This window comes from Aquarana catesbeiana, linkage group LG12, assembly GCF_042186555.1.
Source record: "Aquarana catesbeiana isolate 2022-GZ linkage group LG12, ASM4218655v1, whole genome shotgun sequence".
In the NCBI taxonomy this organism is placed as follows: domain Eukaryota; kingdom Metazoa; phylum Chordata; class Amphibia; order Anura; family Ranidae; genus Aquarana; species Aquarana catesbeiana.
The window spans coordinates 220,226,269-220,248,676 of NC_133335.1; the positions used below are offsets into that span (position 1 = coordinate 220,226,269).

Below are 22,408 nucleotides of genomic sequence, written 5' to 3' on the forward strand. Positions count from 1 at the left end.
TCACCCTGTCAAAGGAGGCCTGCATGTCTCCAAAACATAGGTTTCAATGAGATCACAGTAAACTTTCTACTGCGTTGCTGTTCTGCATTTTGCGGTGCTGGCTTTGCCTTCATTTTGGATTCGTGTGATGCCACTGTAGGCCAAGCCCCCCCAAATGTGTAACAGATTGGTGAATGTAAGCAACAACATTTGTAGCCTTGAAGGAGTAGCCTTCCCCTACTCTGATAAAAAATAAACAAAAATCTGTTTCTTTGAGTCCACTGAAGGACACAGGGTGTATTTAACCTGGATTGGAGGGTTAGACACTGAAGAATAAATAAAATAAAAACCCACGTAGGCCAACCCAGGATAACCCCTCCTACTGCCAGCATGCCTCCATTTGTCACGAGAGCATCCACTCCCTGTATCTTGAGACAAACCTGTCCAGTTTCTTGTTAAACGTGGAGGCCAGGAGGTCCACATCCAGCATCCCCCACTTGCAAAGCAGGTCCTGGAACACCTCTGGGTGTAGAGACCACACCTCCAGGGGCCGCTGAATGAGGAAGTTTGCCTACCAATTCTTAATGCCTGGGATGTACACGGCAGGCAGAAATGGAACAGGAAGTTCTGCCTAGGCCAGAATGCAATCTACTTCTCTAACCATAGTGAGACTTCTGGTTCGTCCATGATGGTGGATGTATGCTATCAAGTTGCCAATGTCTTACTGAATCTGAAATATATGACCTTCCAGCAAGATGGTCCAATGCTGGAGTCCTCCAACAACCCCACCCACTGCAGCTTTAGGGTGCCAAGGACTCCTCCCTAGCCTGATAGGCTGCCATCTGCTAAGAAATTCCTTCAAAAATCAGGTCTTCACAACACTATGCCCAGCGCAACAACGTCCCACAGCATTAGCCCCTTCGACCCAAAGTGAGTCTTTAGAGACTTGGCAAGAGCTGAGACAATGCCAGTGGCTTTGGAAAGCATTTTACTAGCTAACGTTCACCAGAACAAAGTCTGCAAAATGCTCTGCGTGGAACGCAGTGCCCGAAAGGTCACAATTAGGTTATTTTATAACACAGCAGAGCTGAAGGAGAACAGATGTCCATCCCCCATGAACACTAGCAATGAATAGAAGCATGCTGGTAGTAGGCAGGGTTATCCTGGGCTAGCCTACAGTTTTTCTGGTTGCTAGTGTCCAATCCTCTATTAGATGGCAGTATAACTCGAAGATTAAAGACTTTGTGTCCTTCTATGGATGAGAAAGAAGTACATTTTATTTTTGTCTGTGTTGTTGCTGTGGGGTGAAACTGTTGTCACAGAAACAGGAAGTGATGGGAAATCTCTCTAGAACCCCAAATAAAAGTAAAAACTTAACAGGGGCTCCAATTCTTCACTACCCAAAACTTGGCTAAACATACGCTTGAAATCAGTGCTTTAGAAAGCAGGCTTCTTTTAACTGAGCACAATGCCTACACATACACCTTTATCTGAAATATTTCCTTGACCACTCCACAAGACCCATAGGCAAAATCTGACTTCAACTCTAATTTGGAGCCTTGGCACATCCCCCTTTGATGCAATGCGTGCGCCTCTAGGAGCTAAAGTCGCTATGTGCCTACACAGAGCCCCTTAGCAGTCAAGAAAACTTGTTTTGGTATCTTCATAAATTAAATTTCAATACAGGTTTACTTTAGAGGAGCTTCCATTGCTGACCATCTTAAGAAAAATGCTAGTTGCCTGTCACTTTCCTGATGAGAAAAGTCATGCGTCCCACTCTGCTTTCTTGTTCCATGATCATGACTCAAGGAGTTAAAACAAGAAGTAAAATGACCGCCTGACATCTAGCATCAACAAAAGGGGATTTCCCCTCACTCTCTAGCCTGATGACAACGTATTACCAGACATGGTGTAGTAATATGACAGGAAGTTAGGGGAAATCTAGCGGAGCCTTTGCACCAGTAAAACCTGACAGAAGTTCTAAACCAGGGGTCTCCAATTTTTCTAAACAAAGGACTAGTTTACTGTCCTTCAGACTTTAGCCAGGCTAGAGCCATTAGGGGTAGAAAATGTCCTGGCGTCCAGTGGGAGTAAACAATACCCCAACGTTGGGCGTCAGTGGAAGGAACTCAACCCCAACGTTGGGCGTCAGTGGAAGGAACTCAACCCCAACGTTGGGCGTCAGTGGAAGGAACTCAACCCCAACGTTGGGCGTCAGTGGAAGGAACTCAACCCCAACGTTGGGCGTCAGTGGAAGGAACTCAACCCCAACGTTGGGCGTCAGTGGAAGGAATTGTGCCCTTTTTAAGGTGTCAATGGGATAAATAGTGCCCCATTGTTGGTGTCAGTGACAGGAATTATGCCCCAAGGGCGGGATAAAAGCAAGCAAAGGGCACCAGGACCACAGTTTGGAGACCACAGTTCTAAACCATCCCCACTCTATGCAAACTAAGAAAGAAACATGTTTTGGCTCTAGATATACTTTGAGTGAAAATTTATAAAGCATTGAATGTGACTTTCACCAAACATTCACAAGAAATTTTTAGTCACGGAATACACTTTCAATCTATAGCATCTGCATTGCAATAGCGTTACAAATGAGTTATTTTTCACAATCCAAATTGTAAAAAAAAAATCTCCTTTCATGTTATGAGTTTTGCCTGTCTTCTGGCCGTTTCTGCATGTTTTGTAGCACCACCTCCGTTTATTTTCTATTTCCAAGGACTACATATCCCATGGTACTTTGCTCCCCACAAACAGTAATTCTAATATGGACCCTGCAGCTCAGCACCTTTGTAGTTCAGCGGCAGGCTCTGTAAAATGTCTGACACAGCAGTGCCTGTAGTGAATATGTCACAGATACAAGGAAGTAAATGTGTGGGATTCCTCACAAAGTACAATTTCAATTTGTGGTGCACCGAAATAAAAATACTGGACTGAAACAGAAAATTTAAGATGCATTTGGCCGGAAAACCGAAATGGGACAGTTTTTTAAGTTGATGGGTTGAGATTCTGCATTGAAGTCAATGGGACACATTTTTTGATTGAAGTCAATAGGGGACGAAATTTTGCATTGCAGTCAATAGGGGACGAGATTTTGCAGTGAAGTCAATAGGGGGCGTTTTTTGCACTGACGTCAGTGGGATGCGATTTTGCATTGAAGTCAGGACGTAGCATGCCATTATCAGCACCTTATTATTTTTTCTATCAGTGCCAATAACCCTATTTTCGACGGCCGATATATCAGGGCACCCCTAACTTCAATCTTCCAGCTCATTCAGATTAATAAGAGTAGGCTGGAAATAATTGAAACTCAATGTACAAAAGAAAATTTGGTTTAAAATTTTGACCACAGATACATTTTAAAAACACATGCACCTGAAAGCTTCATCTTCAGTGAATGTTCGGTGAATGTCAAACTTACTGCTTTATAAATAAACAAATTTAAAGTGATACTAAACACACACACTGTTTAATTTACATTGTCCCTTCCATTTCTGTATGTGGATGACTGGTGTGGTGGACTGTAATTATTTTAATTAAAAAAAAAAAAATCTAAAATACATTTTTCCTAATCGATATCCAGCTGTCACACGACCCAGATCTCTCCCAGCCTGTCTGCAGGGAAATATAAGCAGGAGGAGCTTCTAGTCCTCTGCTACTGGTCACATGTTCAAAAAATAAAAAATAAACGGTTTTAAATTGTCATACAAATATATATTTTCAATCAAATCTTTATTAATTGGCAGTAACAGGGCGTGGGCGAATTTCTGCCAGTCACAGGCTGCGTCATGCCCCCTCCAGCCTGTGACTAAGAATAAGAGGAAGGTGAAGCCTCCATCAATCTACATGTAATATCCAAAAGCATGTGCAGAGTAGCCACCACAGCTGCAAAATCCCTAGCTGAATTGGGGACGTGAACAGAAGGTGGCGATAGAGAGCAGCAGGATCAACCAGATTGTTTTGCAGAATACAGAAAACGAATCTCATAGTGACTGAGTATGAACAGTAGAGCTGCACGATTAATCGTCAAGAATCGTTATCGCGATTTTTTCCCCCGTTGCGATCTTGACAAAAGTGTTTCAGTATTCTTTCTATGCAAAGAATTCTCTCTGCTCTTCTGAAGCCGACAGCTGTCAAAAGGAAGGAAGAAAAAAACAAACTGGGCAGTCTGCCAAGAATCACAACATTCTTTAGCAGTGGAACTTACTGTATATACTCGAGTATAAGTCGACCCGAATATAAGCCGAGGCACCTAATTTTACCACAAAAGACTGGGAAAACTTACTGACCCGAGTATAAGACGAGGGTGAGAAATGCACAGCTACTGTAAGTGGAAAAGAGGGTCAACAATGCCCATTTGCAGCCTCACTGTGCCCATTTGCAGCCATAGGTCCCCCGAACTTCAAACTCGGTAGTTAAGGGTTCCTAGATGCCCCCTAGCTGCAGCCAAAATTTGGGGTCTCTGGACCCAAAGGGTCCCAAAATAAAATTGCTGCAGACTACAACATATCCAAAGCTGGGGTTCCTAGCACCAAGTGGCCCCGAGATACGGGGCCCCAAAGTCGGTTCGGAAAATGCCAAGCACTTTTCTGCAGCAGAGAATGACATTTTCCGAACCAACTTTGGGGCCCTGTATCTCGGGGCCACTTGGTGCTAGCAACCCCAGCTTTGGATATGTTGCAGTGCTAGTTCCACTGGGTTTGCACACCTAGCACCAAGTGGCCCCGAGATACGGGGACCCAAAGTCGGTTTAGAAAAATGCTTGACTTGAGTATAAGCCGAGGGGGGCATTTTCAGCACAAAAAAATGTGCTGAAAAACTCGGCTTATACTCGAGTATATACGGCAAGTATAAACATTGTAACAATTTGTCAAAGGAATAGACTTTGTGTGTAAATGAGGAAAGTTTAACCACTAAACCATTTTCCGACATTTGTTGGTTTCAAGTTAAAATGATGATTTTTTTTTTTTGCTAGAAAATTACTTTAAACCCCCAAACATTATACACATATATTTTTTTGTAGAGACCCTAGAGAATAAAATGGTGGTTGTTGCAATATTTTATGTCACATGTATTTGCGCAGCCGTCTTTCAAATGATATTTTTTTGGAAAAAATTACTTTAATGAATTAAAAAAAAAAAAAAGAGAACTAACCAGTAAAGTTAGCCCAATTTTTTTGTATAATGTGAAAGATTTTACGTTGTGAGAATCGTGATCTTTTTATTCTAAGCAAAAAAAAAAATTGTGATTTTCATTTTGGCCAGAATCGTGCAGCTCTAATGAACAGCATGTAATACACCATTTATTGATAGTTTTTTTTTTACAATGTGAGTTTAGTGACACTTTAAGTCTATTCTCTGTCAAGACTTATACAACAATATGGCTTGTTGCCAGAGGCAGACATCTACTCCTCCATGATACCTCGAAATGCAATGAGTAGGCTGATGAAATGGCTTTCCAGATGAAAGTTCCACATTTAGCTAAATAGAATTCTTCTGCACTATCGCTGTCAGGGTCTCCATATCTCTCTGTCCATGGAGAGTATTCTGATCTGTTCTGACTGTCTGAATCCTCAGACCCTGACACATCGCCTCCCTGGTAAAGGTAAATACAGCAGTAACAACCATCACCAGACACACACAACACATGCTCCATGCCACAGATCATAACATGTACTTTAAGCCCAACTTTTTTTTTTTTTTTTTTTTCCCCACCCCCGTTGTATTTTTTGCTGGGTTTTGGTCATACTTACCTTTTCTGAGGTCTTCAGACCAGTCATGTGACACGTAGGATCCTCGTCCAATGTTCTTCTAGCAAAAAGCTGGACTAAAGGTAAAACCTAAAGGGTAACTCCACTCTTGTTTGAGAAAAAAACATTCCTCTCTGGGCGAACTATATACAATTCCTTGAAAAAGTATTCCTACCCCTGGAAATTTTCCACATTTTGTCATGTTACAACCAAAAACGTAAATGTATTTTATTGGGATTTTATGTGATAGACCAACACAAAGTGGAAGGAAAATGATAATTGGTTTTATTTTTATTTTTTTTTACAAATAAATATGTGAAAAGTGTGGGGTGCATTTGTATTCAGCCCCCTTTACTCTGATACCTCTCACTAAAATCTAGTGGGACCAATTGCCTTCAGAAATCACCTAATTAGTAAATAGAGTCCACCTGTGCGTGATGTAATCTCAGTATAAATAAAGCTGTTCTGTGAAGCCCCAAGAGGTTTGTTAGAGAACCTTAGTGAACAAACGGCATCATGAAGGCCAAGGAACACATCAGACAGGTCAGGGATAAAGTTGTGGAGAAGTTTAAAGAAGAGTTGGATTTTAAGAAAGTATCCCAAGCTTTGAACATCTCACAGAGCGCTGTACAATCCATCATCTGAAAATGGAAAGAGTATGGCACAACTGCAAACCTACCAAGACATGGCCGTCCACCTAAACTGACAGGCAAGGAGAGCATTCATCAGAGAAGAGCCAAGAGGCCCATGGTAACTCTGGAGGAGCTGCAGAGATCCACAGCTCAGGTAGGAGAATCTGTCCACAGGACAACTATTAGTCGTGCACTCCACAAATCTGGCCTTTATGGAAGAGTGGTAAGAAGAAAGTCATTGTTGGAAGAAAGCCATAAGAAGTCCTGTTTTCAGTTTGTGAGAAGCCATGTGGGGGACACAGCAAACATGTGGAAGAAGGTGCTCTGGTCAGATGAGACCAAAATGTAACTTTTTGGCCTAAAAGCAAAAAGCTATGTGTGGCAGAAAACTAACACTGCACATCACCCTGAACACACCATCCCCACCGTGAAACATGGTGGTGGCAGCATCATGTAGTGGGGATGCTTTTCTTCGGCAGGGACAGGGAAGCTGGTCAGAGTTGATGGGAAGATAGATGGAGCCAAATAAAGGGCAATCTTAGAAGAAAATCTGTTAGTCTGCAAAAGACTTGAGACTGGGGCGGAGGTTCACCTTCCAACAGGACAACAACCCTAAACATACAGCCAGAGCTACAATGGAATGATTTAGATCAAAGCATATTCATGTGTTAGAATGGCCCAGTCAAAGTCCAGACCTAAATCCAATTGAGAATCTGTGGCAAGACTTGAAAATTGCTGTTCACAGACGCTCTTCATCCAATCTGACAGAGCTTGAGCTATTTTACAAAGAAGAATGGGCAAAAATGTCCCTCTCTAGATGTGCAAAGCTGGTAGAGACATCCCCAAAAAGACTTGCAGCTGTAATTGCAGTGAAAGGAGGTTCTACAAAGTATTGACTCAGGGGGGCGCTATACAAATGTACCCCACACAATTATCACATATTTGTAAACATTTTTGAAAACCATTTATCATTTTCCTTCACAATTATATGCTACTTTGTGTTGGTCTATCACATAAAATCCCAACAAAAAAATAAATTTTTGTTTTTGGTTGTGACATGACAAAAAGTGGAAAACTTTAAAAGGGGTATGAATACTTCTTCAAGGCACTGTACATTGCAGGGATTTTAACAAACGTTGTTGCAGAGTCCTACCTTTTGTTATTCTGAAGAAATAGCTGTTTGTTTGTCTGTGTCCATGTGAATATGGAGCGATTTTATAATTATATATAAGCTGCAGCACTTGCTAATGAGTCTAATGGGGTCTAATGAGAAAACTTGCAGGGTCTGCACCCCTTTAGATGCCATTTCCTATTGGGAGTATCTCACCGAAAAATGACATGTACAGAACTCCAGGTTGCCATATTGCATCTTACAGAAAACTACAGCCCTGCAGATTGAGAAGTAAAAGGGGTTGTAAACCTCTCGTGGTTTTTCACCTTAATACATTCTATGCATTAAAGTGATAAACCTCCTGTAGTGCAGAAGCCCCCCCCAGAGCCCCCCTTTTACTTATCTGAACACGATCTTTCCAGCGACGAACGCAGCAACTTCAGCCGCTGTCTCGGGTCCTCATTGGATAGACTGATAGTAGCAGGAGCTGCTGTCAATCAAATCCAGTGACACGGGAGGTGGGGCCGAGTCCTGCTGTCTGTGTCAATGGACGCAGCAGCAGGACTTGGGAGCGTGCCCACACGAGTGCCCCCCATGGAATGCGGCTCTCCGTGGGGGGTACTGGAGAAGAGGAGGAGCCAGGAGTACCGCTGAGGGATCCTAGAGGAGGAGGATTGGGGCCTCTCTGTGCAAAACCCTTACACAGAGAAGGTAAGTATAACACATTTGTTATTTTTAAAAAAAAAGGACAAAAACAAAAACCTTTACAACCCCTTAAAGGTCATTTTTAGGCAGGGCACCACCCAAAGAGGGAAGTGCCGCCTGCCTGTCTGTCTTTCTGTCTGTCTACCCGCTTTTTTTTAACATGCAGCTGTCAATCTTCTGGGACCTGTGTGGAGGGAGGGCAAGCGAAGGCAGGTAGGAGCCAGTCCCTGAGCCGGCGCAGTCAGCACCGCCAGAAACACGCTGCTTACTGCATATTGTCATTAAATATGACAGGCTTCCCTGCGCTGCATTGCAAGTAGGAGCCAGCACCTTCACAAACATGCTACATATTTTGGCTAAATATGACTTGCTTCCCTGCACTGTGCTGCAAGTAAGAGCCAGTCCCTGAACCTGCGCAGTCAGCATCGCCAGAAACATGCTGTGTATTGCATATTGTCGCTAAATATGACACGCCCCCCCCCCCATCCCCCGCCCCGCATTGCAAGTAGTAGCCAGTCCCTGAACCTGCGCAGTCAGCATCGCCAGAAACATGCTGTGTATTGCATATTGTCGCTAAATATGACACGCCCCCCCCCCTGCGCTGCATTGCAAGTAAGAGCCAGTCCCTGAACCTGCGCAGTCAGCATCCCCAGAAACACGCTGTGTATTGCATATTGTCGCTAAATATGACACGCCACGCCCCCCCCCCTGTGCTGCATTGCAAGTAAGAGCCAGTCCCTGAACCTGCGCAGTCAGCATCGCCAGAAACATGCTGTGTATTGCATATTGTCGCTAAATATGACACGCCTCCCCTGCGCTGCATTGCAAGTAGTAGCCAGTCCCTGAACCGGCCCTGCGACCCCTCACCAGACTCCACCCCCTGCGCCTAAAAGAAGCCCCACTTATGTCCTAAACAGCAACCAAGCTGCCCACCTCCAATGGAAAGGAGAAGAGTGGGCTCGTGTTGGTGTCTATAAGCAACACAGACAGTCCTCCTTCTAGAGGAGGGGTGACCCCCTCCCCTCCCCGCATACCTAAACATACACCACACAGCTGACCCCACCCCCTTCTTCTCCACCACCTCTGACCTGCAGGCTGAACACTTGCACCGGGAGAGGCATCGTCACCCCCTCGCTCTCCACCGCTCCGGCCCCGACCAGCCGACCACTTCCGGGTTACGTCCCTTGCGCCTCCTGTGTGGACGGGACGCACGCAGCGACGTCCGGGAGCGTGAGAACCATCGAGATCGGATCGGGTGGGGATAGAAGGGCGGCGCGCGCGGATGACGTCAGCCAGTGCCAGCTGAGGAGATTAGGAGGTCCTAGGAAGGGGGTGTCGGTGCTGAGGGGCCCCGCTGCCGCCGTGTGACACAGACAGGTACAGGGGGCGCCCCCCCCTCCATACTTAATACTACTAAGAAGTGTGTGCTATTTAATATTATTATATGGGGGGGAGTGTATAGTGAAGCTGACAGAAGCTCTAATTATAAAGTGCAGAGCAACTCTGCTGGTCAGGAGCCCTGACTTCACTGGCTGCATGCTTGTTCATGGGGCCCCTAAGGATAGCTGTGGGTGACAAGTTCTGGAGTTTGCACCTTTTTATAACCACAATGGCGGCTTCCGTGTCTCTGTGGGAGCAAACCGCGCTCGTTGTTTTGTTTTATTACAGTAAAGCTTTTATCCATTTAAGATTTGTTGTTTACAAGTTAAAAACAGTTTTTATTTTTTTTTTTGCTAGAAAATTACTAAGAACCTAAAACTAACTATATAATATATATATAACACATTTCCCTAACAACCTAGAGAATAAAATGGTGGTCGTTGCAATACTTTCTGTCACACTGTATTTGCGCAGCGGTCTTACAAGCGCACTTTTTTTGGAAACGATACACTTTCTTTAAATTAAAGAATAATACAACAGTAAAGTTAGCCCATTTTTTTTTTATATTGTGAAAGATAATGTTACGCCGAGTAAATTGATACCCAGCATGTCACGCTTCAAAATTGCGCCCGTTCTTGAAATCGCGACTAACTTACCCTTAAAAATCTCCATAGGCGACGTTGAAAAAAATTCTACAGGTTGCATTTTGAGTTACAGAGGAGGTCTGGGGCTAGAATTACTACTCTCGCTCTACCGATCGCGGTGATGCCTCACGTGTGGTTTGAACACCGTTTTCATACGCGGGCGCTACTCACGTATGCCTTCGCTTCTGCACGCAAGCTCGGCGGGACGGGGCACGTTTAAAAATTCTTTTAGTTTTTTTTTTTTTATTTATTTTTACACAGTTTTTGAAAAAAAAAAAAAAAATTGTGTCACTTTTATATTTCTATTACAAGGAATGTAAACATCCCTCGTAAAAGAAAAGCATGACAGGTCCTCTTAAATATGAGATCTGGGGGTCAAAAAGACCTCAGATCTCATATTTACACAAAAATGCAATAAAAAAAAATTGTCATTTAAAAAAAAATGGCCCTTTTTAAGAGCTATGGGTGGAAGTGACGTTTTGACGTCGCTTCCGCCCTGCAGTGTTATGGAGACAGGTGGGGGGCCATCTTCCTCTCACTCCTCTCCATACCCAGCAAGGGTAAATATCTGATCACTGCTGACGGCTCCGGTAAGCGATGGAGGGAGAAGGGGGGGGCCCTCTCCCGCCGCCGTTAAAAGTGATCTCGCAGCGAATCCACTGCAGAGACCACTTTTATCGTAAAGCGGACCGCCGGCCGAAGAAGAGGATACCGGGGTTATGGCCATAACAAAGATATTCCTCCACCCCCTGCAACCAGGCTTTACACCCCCTGCCTCCCCCCCCCCCGCGGTGCTTCTCCCAGGTCGCGTGTACAATCGGCGACCCAGAGAAAGATTTACACCGTATTTGCTTAGCGGTTTTTCAAATGCAACTTTTTTTTTTTTGATAAAAATACACATTAATGAATTTTAGTGAACACAAAACACAATATAATCCCACATTTTTTTTTTTTTTTGGTAAAATATAAAAGATGATGTTACACCAAGTAAATTGATACCAAACGTGTCACACTTAAAAAAATTGGAAACACTCCATGGAATAGCAGAAAAATACGGTACTTAAAATTATCCATAGGTGACACTTTAAAAGCCTTTGCAGGTGCAAATCAGTTTAGATGTACACAGGTCATGGCGATACCTCACGTGTGGTGCGGTCACTGTTTACATATGCATCCGGGACAGACGTGTGTGTGTGTGTGTGTGTTCGCCACTACTTGTGAGCACAAGGGGACAGGGGCATTTTAATTTTATTTTTTATTATTTATTTTATTTTTTTTTTGTTTTTCCTGTGTTTTTAAAAAAAAAAATTGTGATCACTTTTATTGTCAAATGGAATGTAATCATCCCTTTTGACAGCAGTAGCAATGACAGGTACTCTTTATGGAGAGATCAAGGATCCGTTAGACCCCTCCCGTATGTCTCCTTTGGGCTCCAATGCAGCCAATCGGACACAGATCGGGCTGATCGGCTGCTTCACGAGCCGCTATGCAGCCAGTAACCACTGAGTAATCGACTGACTAGGCGGTGGAACGCACGCCCGGATCACCCACCCCTAACTAGTTAAGACCTAAGATTGTGGTCCTAACAAAGTCCCACCTGACCTTTCTTTTTAATTAAAGAGGTCATGGTGGTTGGGTAAGTAGAATACTTACCTATATCCACCGGGTGTTGCACTTACCAAGATCAACTATCGTTATTGGTGATGGTGTGAAAAAGTTACAAATACTTCACTCAATATATGGACACCTATTTTCTATATACTCCTTATGCATTTGTTTGCTCATTCACTATGCACTGAGCACTTTTTATATTGTTTGTGATTTTTGTGTTCTAATGCACATGATGTTCTAGCAGTCCAGAGCATTTCCACACACCTGTGGTGACCTGGTTCAGGTGTATGATAAGTCTGCTGAGAGCACTATTTACTTGCTGGCTGTTTTACTGATGCACACTGTGTTCTCGCAGTATTCATTTGATATGTTTATTATGATGGTATGTCTATCTATAGTATTATCCACTTATACTATGTGGCACATGCACTTTATGGTTACATTTATAATTCTAGCGCCCCCTTATCATTATACACCCTCTTTATAAGTTCAAAGAATTGGGATCCGCCCAATGGCAGGCAAAGGAGGACCCACAGAGATTCTGATGTGCCTAATACATTTTAGGGGCTACCAAGCATAAGTGAAAGTCCGGACTGGTATTAATAAAGCTTTAACATCTTGACCATCCTTTTGTCCCCCTCAGTGTCTGCAATGCCAGAGCTGGTTCACCAGGGCCCTTCTCCAGAGGGCTGAAGAATGAAAATCTCCAGCATCGGATTGACTAAGATCTGCTTCCTGCTGTCCGTGTCACTCTGCATTATCCTCCTCCTCCTCAGTCCATGGAGGCAGCATGTCCTACCCAGGCCACTGCTGGTCCCAGCCTGTAACCTCACCTGTGCCCGCGGTCACCTGGAGTCCCGGTCTGAGGTCACCAGGCTTTCCACCGCTGCACAGGACTGGAAGAGGAACCATGTGAAGCCCCCTGCGAACGTCGGCCTGAAAGACGATTCCCGTTCAAGCGACCATCTTCAGTTAGACGATCTGTTTATCGCGGTGAAGACCACAAAGAAATATCACAAAACTCGAGTGGACCTTCTTCTGCAGACCTGGATCTCCCAAGCAAATAAGCAGGTGAGATGCTCGGGGTGGTCCCGGCTCTGTCCATGGTTTAAAGGCCAGTTCACACCACATGCAGTCCAGTGCGTTTTTATTTATTTTTAATTTTTTTCTGCATCAAAAACTTATGGAAAGTAGGTTATATGATTTCCAGCGGCATAGTTTACATCAGTGCAATCCGTTCCAGGGATTTCCAGTTCCAGAAAAAAAAAGTAGGATATGCTGCTTTTTTCCTTCACTGGACTGTACTGGAATGCAGTAAAAACGCACTGGAACGCATCAAAAATGCACCAGACCGTGGAAAAAAAAAAAAAAGCATCTGGATTGCATCCGGAAACGCGTTAAAAATGCGGTTGCAGAAATGCATCCAGAGCGGATCTGGAGTGCGTTTTTGTGGTGTGAACCAGCCCTGAAACTGCAACAGATTTACTTTTAGGGCTGGTTCACACCACAAAAACACACTCCGTATCCTTTCCGGATGTGTTTCTGCATGCGCATTTTTTAAGCGTTTTGGCACGTTTCTGTGTGGATTTTTTTTTTTATGCGTTTACAGATGCTTTTTTCTTTTTACCTCTTCTTTTTTTTCTCTCTATACCGGTGTCTGTTGTGTTTTTGATGCGTTTCGGTGCATTTTCAATGCGGTTTGCAACATTCCAGTCCAGTGCAGGAAAAATGCAGCATGTTCTACTGTTTTTTTCTGGAACTGGAAAGCCCTGGAACTGACCACACTGGTGTGAACTATGCTATTGGAAACCATATAACCTACTTTCCATGCGTTTTTGATGCAGAAAAAAAATGCACTGGACTGCATGTGGTTTGAACTGGCCCTTAAGGTGGGTTTTCATAGTGCATTTTTTCTGAAAAGCAAATAATAATAACACTTTTCATCCACAGAGCCCCCCCCCCCCCCCCCCCCAGTCCCTGCTGTACTTATGTGGGTGATGAGCTGTAGTGCCCACGCAACCAGTGCAGTGGTTGCGGGGATTGTAAGTCCCAGCTCTTCGCCTTCTCTGTGGATCAGAGCAATGCTCTGTGCTGGCGCTGACCAATCAGAATCACTCTGATCCATCCTGGAAGTGCTGCAGAAAGAAGAGGGAGAGGAGTGGGAATTTCAAATCCCTGGACCGCTGCACCGGCTGCGTGGGAACCAACAGCTCACCCCCCCCCCCAAAGGTACGTACAGCGGGACCGCGTGGGAAGGGTTATCCTGTGTTCACCTTTTCTATTTTTTTCTGAAAGGTGAACTAACCCTTTTAACCATTTGCCGCTCATTCACTGGTCTTCAAGTGGTTGTAGGCATTGCTCTGGTACCGTTTTTTTTTTTTTTTTTTTTTGAGCTGGTGGTTGGCTCTCTTGTTATAGCAATCGGAACAGCTAACTAGCCGCTTGATTGCTATTACAAACAGGGGGAGCAATCGTTGCTAAATGCCCAGTGTGCATGAGGCCAAACAGTTGCCTCCAGAAAGAGGTGGGATAATTCTAATTCCTCCAATGTGGACACTTGTTACACTGACAGCTATATAAGAAGGAAGTTCCCCTCAGATTGAAGAGATTTCTTTTCACTTCCTGTTCGATATACAGGACAGGAAGTGAAGTATAACCACTTTCCGACCACAATACATATATAGATTGCGGCTTCCAAGTGGTTTACTGGGGTTATGGCTGAAGCTGGCAGCTATAATTAACCGTTATTTTTTTCAGACGGTGATTTTTTTCTCATGAAAGTGGTCCCAGTGCCTAATTAGCCGCTGGATCATTTTCAGAAGCAGCAGCAGGAGGAGTCGTCCCCACCCCTGCCGTTCGCTGGTATTTTTCGGGCTTACTGTTTTTACTGGCGAAATCTTCTTTTTTTTTTTTTTTTTTTTTTTTTTTAAAGCAAAAGATTACTTTTTTCTTTTTCAAAAGGTAGAGGAGAGATTTGGGGTCTTAGAATAAGAGGACCTGTCTTCCCTTATTTCTATTACAAGGGATTGTTTACATTTCTTGTAATAAAAAAAAAAAAAATAATAAAAAACTTAAAGGGACAGTTTAAAATGTAAAAAAATACATTTAAAATGTTTTAAAGCGCTCACATTCCTTTGTCCTTGCGTGCAGAAGCAACCGTATACGTAAGTCACGCACGCATATGTAAATGGTGTTCGCACCACACGTGAGGTATCTCCATGAATATTGGAGTGAAAGCAATAATTCTAGCCACAGGCCTCCTCTATATCCCTAAACTGGTAACCTGTAAAAAATGTAGCGTCACCTATGGAGATTTTTAAGTATCGTAGTTTATTGCCATTCCACGAGCATGCACAATTTTAAAGCATGACATGTTGGGTATCTATTTACTGCAATAACATAATTTTTTTTTATATATCTTACAAAAAGTTGGGTTATATATTCTGTTTTTTTTTTTTTTTTTTTTTGCATTCAGATTCATTAAAGTGTGTTTTTTCAAATTGCATTTGAAAAACTGCTGTGCAAATACCGTGTGACATAAAAAAAAGATTGCAACGATCAATTTCAAGCAAAAAAATACAGATTTCTACTTGATTTTTACTTTGTGGTGTAAACAAAAAGTGCCAGAAAAGGCCTCCCCAATAGATCATGGGCAGTAAAAATACACAGACTGGGGCTGTCATCCTTCCATACCAAAAATTTAAAAAAACTAAAGCTGAGATTCTTAGATACAGGAAACCCTCTTTGCAGACAAATCTTCTAGATCAGTGATTCCCAATACATCACAGGTGATATCATTTGCTGCTCAGTGATTGCAGTATTCTAGTCTGCATCTCCCCAAGGTCTGTTAGTGGGTCCTGAGGACAGGAGTTGAGAACCACTGCTCTAAGTCCATGTGTTTATAATAGGACGGTTTTATTGACTGCTTGTTTTAATGCTTAATAGAAAAAAAAAAAAAATTCAACTAAGAAGACACTTAGCAGTGATTATACTGTAGGATCATTGTTTCTATGTGTGTCTGACAGAAGGCAGCTGCATGTAATTGTAAAAAAAAATTTTTGTCTCCTTCAGACTTTCATCTTTACAGATTATGAAGACCAAGTGCTGCGCCAGAGAGCAGGTAAAAGTTTATGAACATTTTCTGTTATCCAGGGTACAGGGTATTGGGGATATTAAACCAAGCAGATCTAGACTGACATATTTTAAGTGTTTCTTTGTTCGTGGAATTCTCCAACATATAGACATTGAGGCAGGGTTCACACTGGAACCGGCTGTGGATCGCACAGGAATGCTTTGTGTCCCCATTCTCCGGTTCGGGGCCGAATCTGTGTCTGAATTCAGCCCTGAAACTGAGCCAAAGACGCACAGCATTTCTGTGCAGAGCGCTCCGCAGCCGCCCCGGAGATACGTGAACCGACTCCATAGAGAGCCGGTCACATTCTCCTGCTATGCAAATTGGATGCGGGGAAAACCCACATCCAATTTGCATAGGTGTGAACCCAGCCTTAGGCTGGCCATACATTTATACAATTTTTCTTGTACGATTTTCCTTTTTGGATTTACCAAAACCATCTAATATGAGGTCACACCTAAACACTTTCAATTTGTATGCAGTCAGGCAGGCCCTTTGCACTACATAGTTGCAGGTAAATCTAAAGTAAATTGAATAGGAAAATTTGTATAACCACTTAACGACCAGCGACGCATCCATAAGTCAATGGACTTTCGGTGGTTATACCGGGATGATGCCTGCAGCCATCATCTCTGTACCGTCTTTTAAAGCCGATGGTCGGCTTTAAATAATAGATATCGGAACAGGTAACTAGCTGCTCAATTGCTATACAACCAGTGGGGGGGGGGGGGGGGGGGCGTAATTAGCTTCGGACTATGGTAACCTAGAAGCTTTGACCTAACGTCACTTCCAGTTTAAAAACACCGATCTTGGCTTGATTGAATGCTTTTAAGGGCAATGGAGGGCGTTGGGGTCTTATTGACTTTTTTTTTTTTCTCTGCTTTTATTTAAAGTCTAAAGACAAAACGTTTTTTCCAGTTTTGGACAGATTTGAGTTAGAACACCTGTCAGGATTTGAGTGCTGGTTGTGCCCCTATTGGGGAGATTCTTCTCCTCTGCCATGTTTACTGTTCTCACCAAGAGTGAAAGAAAATCCCAAATTTATGGCTGTCTCTAGAACAGGAATAGAGGAGAAATCTTCCAATGAGGATGCTAGTTCTCGTGACAGCCAGGGATTCACTCACACTTCAGGGATTTCTTCTTGCTTTGGCTATGGGACAGGAAGTGAAGGCAAATCTCCCCAATGGGACACAGATGGCAAAAAGGGGGTTATAACCCTCTCTACTCTATCAAAAACGGGAAAAAAAAATAGTAAGCATTGAAAGCAGAAGACTGTTGGACTCATTACTCTGTTGTTCTTTTCTCTTCTTCAATTGGCATGCCTCTTGTTATCACATGACTACTGCAGCACTTGCCTCCTATGTTGCTTCCTCTTGCTCCTGTCTGAGCTCTACTGTACAGGGACTGCAAGTGGTTGATGTCAGGTCATATTCAGATGGTTTACACTACAGTATTTGCATTTAAACACAAGTTCAACCACTTCCCCCTGGAGACCTCCTGGACTTTGAGTGGAGATATCTGTAAGATGCCTGCAGCTCCGGGCATCATCCAGATAGCCTCCTTTTTATTTATTTTTTATTTATTTTTTTAGCCAGTGATTACCTACAGTGTAAAAGCCATCTTAGTGGCTGTTTAGCGGCTTGAGTGCTTTTACAGGCTGCCGCCGGTTTACTACAGAGCTGGCAATTTCTGTGATCCTCGGATGATGCTTGCACGCAGAAGCAAACGCATCCGTAGGTCGCACCCGCATTTGTAACTATTCGTACGAGAGCAATATTTCTAGCACTAGACCTCCTCTGTAACCCTAAACTGGTAACCTGTAAACATTTTTAAAGCGTCGCCTATGGAGATTTTTAAGTACCATAGTTTAGCGCCATTCCACGAGTGTCCACAATTTTAAAGTGTGACATGTTTTGTTTCTATTTACTCGGCGTAAACATCATCTTTTTATATTTTACAAAAAAAAATTGGGTTATCGCGTTTTCTTGCATTAAAAGTAGCTGCGCAAATACCGTGTGACATAAAAAAAATTGCAACGATTGCCATTTTATTCCCTAAGGTCTCTGCTAAAAAAATATACATATGATGATTGCGGATTCTGAGTAATTTTCTAGCAAATAAAAGATGATGTTTACATGTAGGTGAGAAATGCCAGAATTGGCTTGGGCTGGAAGTGGTTAATGATGTAATAATGAAATACAAAGCTGTGTATTTTATTTCTGCCTGGAGTTCTTCTGTAAAGGAAACCAGTCATGACTATAATCTGAAAGTTACCATTACTAACCTTTCCTTCCAAAACTGCAAGTTGTCTGGCCCTAATGCTGAGCCTTCTTACTTCAGTAGTTGTTTCAGGTATCTGGTGCTTCGCTGCCTTTTGAACAAGCATGAATGCCTTTCCTTGTTTTTTGTTTTTTTTTTTTTTTTTCCTTTTTTAGGGAGTCAGATGGTGAACACGAACTGCACCGCAGTGCACACACGACAAGCTCTGTGTTGTAAGATGGCTGTCGAGTATGACAAATTTGTGCTTTCCTCCAAGAAGTAAGGGATGCCTTCTTTTTATTTCTGTTTAAAGTGAATTTTAAGCCCAACTCCATCGGTTCTTTTTCAGATTGCAAGTCTAGCATCATTCAACCCAATTCTTGTGGGTCCAGGTAGTCATGGACACGCCCCCTGCAGATGGGGGGGGGGGAGATTCGCCCTCTCTATTTTGTCCTGTTTACCATTTATCATTGAAAGAAACCCCCAAACTTTGGTTTGTTCCCAAAAAAGTAAGAGAGGGGAAATCTTCCAATGGGGACACTAGTTCTGGTGACCTGGGTAGCCCCAAGGGATTCCCTGAATTTGCAAGAATTTCCTCTCACTTCTTGTTTTAGCTATGGGTCAGGAAGTGAGGGAAAATCTCCCCAATGGGACACAGATTTAAAAAAAAAAACCCTGACAGAGTTGATAACCCTCCCTTACTCCATCCAAAATGAAAAAATACATTTTGCCCTTAGTTCTACTTTAACAACTTGCCTACCAGCGATGTACCTGTAGACTTCAAGTTGTTTTACCGGGATGATGCCTGCAGCTGCAGGCACCATCCCGGTAATGTTTTTTTAGAGCTGATGGTCAGCTCTCTTGTAAAAGCCATCCTAGAGTCTAACAAGCCACTGGATTGCTTTTACAAGCAGTGGGAGGGGATATGTTAGTACCTGCCAGTTAGAGTGGAGTTAACGGAAGTGAGACTGATTTTGCTTTTCTTTGATATGGTTAGCATTACAGCACCAGCATCCCAGCGATTGTTAGCATTGAGTTGTCTTATCAATTTGGCACTCTAGGTGCTGTAGCCAAATCGATTGCTCGGAGGGGCCTAGCTCATAACAAAGGAACCTAATGCAGGCAATGTTTTTCCAAATTCACTTAGTTTACACACCTGAAGGGGGCAGTACACACTGTATAAGTACTTTCATGCAAGGTCCATCTTATTGGTGAAATGCTGATGATTTTATTTATTTTAGATGGTTCTGTCACATGGATGATGACAATTACCTGAATCTGCATGCCCTGTTAGATCTGCTGTCTGCCTTCCCGCACAACACTGATGTTTATGTCGGAAGACCCAGTCTGGACCACCCTGTGGAGACGCTGGACAAGGTTAAGGGCGATGGCTCGGTGAGATCTAAATGTCATTTTCACTCTGTATTAATTTTTAAAGCAGTGAGATAAATATCTGACAAAAAAATGTAATCTTCTATTTAAAACACTTAGGCTGGGTTCACACTTATGCGAATTGGAAATGTGGGTTTCCCTGCATCCTATTCGCATGACAGTAGAGTGTGTCTGGCTTGCAATGGAGCCGGTTCAGACACCTCTGAGGCGGCCGCAGCCCGCATTTGTTAAGGGTCCTGTGTGTCTTTGATTCCAAATCTGGTGCGAATTCAGGCAAAAATTCGGACCTGAATCGGTGTACAGGACACACTGGACCCCCTGATGTGAGCCGCAGCATGTGTGAACCCAGCCTTAGCCTGGGTTCGCACTAGATGCGGTGCGAATTTACAGCAAATTCGTTGCAGATTTAGCACAGCATCTAAATTGCAACCCGTCTATGCAAAACCGATTGCGGAGTGTATGTTAAGTGTATGTTAAGTTAATGACACCCCGCAATCAGTTTGCAAAACGCACCCATGCACCAGTTTGGCGCAAATGCAGTGCGATTTGAGCCATATAAATCTATGGCTCAAATCGCACTCCAGAGACACCGCATTTAATTTGCACAGGAATATGCTGCGATTCCTGTGCGAATTATATACAGTGTCCCGCATTACAACAATGTGAACCGGGGCTGAAGGTGTTCCTAAACCCAGGGCTTCGCATTTGCTATATCTGGTCACACAGTACAAAGAACATGGAAATGCAATTATTTTAGTAAATATAAACGGCTAAATATATTTCTCTTTAGCAGTATATAGCAGTCTTGTGACGTCTATCAGTGTCTGGTTAAAGCTTGTAGGAGGAGTTTTCATTCTCCCCTGATTGTCCTATGAGGCTGCAGGACCCCTGACCCACTGGACAGTGCTGATTGGCCCTGTGCTGATAACATGCACCCTCCCAAGGAAAAAAAAAAAACTCTCTAGCAATACACACCAAACTGAGCATGTGCAGCTTGTCCCCTAGTCTCTGTACTATCAGTAGAATGGGGACTGTGGAAGAAGGGGAGGATTAGGGAAGACAGGATCAAACTGCCTTTTTTACACAATGCAGAGGATTAACCCCTTAGGTTCCGCAGTGAGTATAACAAGCACGTTTTACTGCATATACAGACTGATTTTACTGTTATGGGTTTGGTAACACTTTACCAATGTAAGAGAGACAGGCTTTGAGGGGGGAAGGGTGGGGGTTGGACACATCACTTATTGTGTTTATTATTTTTTTTTAAGTCATCTCTGAAGTTCTGGTTTGCTACTGGTGGTGCTGGATTCTGTATCAGCCGAGGCTTGGCCCTGAAGATGAGTCCATGGGCCAGGTGAGTGAATCACTGTAGAGCTTAAAGAATATAAAGTCTGTGCATTGCCAACATCCACCAGTTAAAATCTGTTAAGTCTCTATAGCCTGCCCCAGTCCCCATTCTGTGGCCATAAGTTTCTGGACACCGGACTGTCCCACCTACACTGTATGATATAAAGTGTGTGAAGATTCCCCCAAAGAAATGTTGTTTTTACTGTAGAAGTAGTAGTAGAAAATATCATTTATTTATTTTTTTTCAACATTTTTTTTTTTGTTTTGTTTATCCCCTTCCCGCCGACCGTACGCAGATATGCGTACTCGGCTTTCCGGGGTTATACCGGGATGATGCCCGCAGCTGCAGGCATCATCCCGGGACCGTTGTTTACAGCGGGCGATCGGCTACCCGTGTATAACAATCAATGCGGTTAAAAGCCGCTCGGTTGTTATACCGGAGGAGCGGGAGGGGACATCCCCCCCCCCCCCTCCCGCCGCTGTCCAATCGGGTACCTTCGGCGGCTGGGGGCGGGCTGGAACGAAGCTGTGAGCGGCTTCGTTCCAGCCTTCTTGTTGTAAATGCGGAAGCGACGTCATGACGTCACTTCCCGTTTACTCGGCTGCCAATAGCGCCGAATTTAAAAAAGTACACAGTGTTCAGAATCGCCGTTTTCGGCGATCTGAATACTTTGAAGTGTAAAGGAGGGATGGGGGGTCTTTTAGACCCCCCCCCCCCCCATCCCTCCATAAAGAGTACCTGTCACCACCTATTACTGTCACAAGGAATGTTTACATTCCTTGTGACAGCAATAAAAGTAAAAAAAAAAAAATTTTTTTTAAACACAATTTATAAAGTAAAAAAATAAATAAAATAAATAAAAAAAAAAAAAAAAAAATTTTTTAAGTGCCCCTGTCCCCGCGAGCTTGCGCAGCGAAGAAAACGCATACGTAAGTCGTGCCCGCATATGTAAACTGTGTTCAAACCACACATGTGAGGTATCGCCGCGATCGTCAGAGCGAGAGCAATAATTCTAGCCCTAGACCTCCTCTGTAGCTCAAACCTGGTAACCGTAAAATTTTTTTAAAGCGTCGCCTATGGAAATTCATAGGTACCGTAGTTTGTCGCCATTCCACGAGTGCGTGCAATTATAAAGGGTGACATGTTTGGTATCTATTTACTCGGCGTAACATCATCTTTCACATTATACAAAAAAATTGGGGTAACTTTACTGTTTGGATTTTTTAAAATTCATGAAAGTGTCCCTTTTCCAAAAATTTGCGTTTAAAACACCGCTGCACAAATACCGTGTGATAAAAAATATTGCAACAATCGCCATTTTATTCTCTAGATTCTCTGCTAAAAAAATATATATAATGTTTGGGAACTCTAAGTAATTTTCTAGCAAAAAATACGGATTTTAACTTGTAAACACCAAATTTCAAAAATAGGCTTAGTCATGAAAGGGTTATGTAATAAAAAAA

The 22,408-nt window shown here is 43.2% G+C and overlaps 2 protein-coding genes across 4 annotated transcripts in view; one reads left to right on the forward strand and one right to left on the reverse strand.

The window, feature by feature from the left end:
* GPS1 (G protein pathway suppressor 1) overlaps positions 1-9,421 on the reverse strand; it is a 62,718-nt gene extending 53,297 nt beyond the window's left edge. For both annotated transcript variants that reach the window (XM_073606714.1, XM_073606713.1), the window contains exon 1: positions 9,268-9,421. In XM_073606714.1, coding sequence (XP_073462815.1) covers positions 9,268-9,300 — 33 coding nt within the window. In that variant the 5' untranslated portion in view covers positions 9,301-9,421. The remainder of the gene's footprint in view (positions 1-9,267) is intronic.
* The window catches only part of RFNG (RFNG O-fucosylpeptide 3-beta-N-acetylglucosaminyltransferase), a 33,545-nt gene continuing 20,555 nt past the window's right edge, over positions 9,419-22,408 (forward strand). Inside the window, exons 1-6 of one of the 2 annotated variants that reach the window (XM_073606716.1) lie at positions 9,419-9,556; positions 12,458-12,885; positions 15,886-15,934; positions 18,382-18,484; positions 19,447-19,600; positions 20,866-20,951. In XM_073606716.1, coding sequence (XP_073462817.1) covers positions 12,511-12,885; positions 15,886-15,934; positions 18,382-18,484; positions 19,447-19,600; positions 20,866-20,951 — 767 coding nt within the window. In that variant the 5' untranslated portion in view covers positions 9,419-9,556; positions 12,458-12,510. Of the gene's footprint in view, positions 9,600-12,457; positions 12,886-15,885; positions 15,935-18,381; positions 18,485-19,446; positions 19,601-20,865; positions 20,952-22,408 lie in introns of both variants that reach the window. The other variant, XM_073606718.1, reaches the window with a different exon arrangement.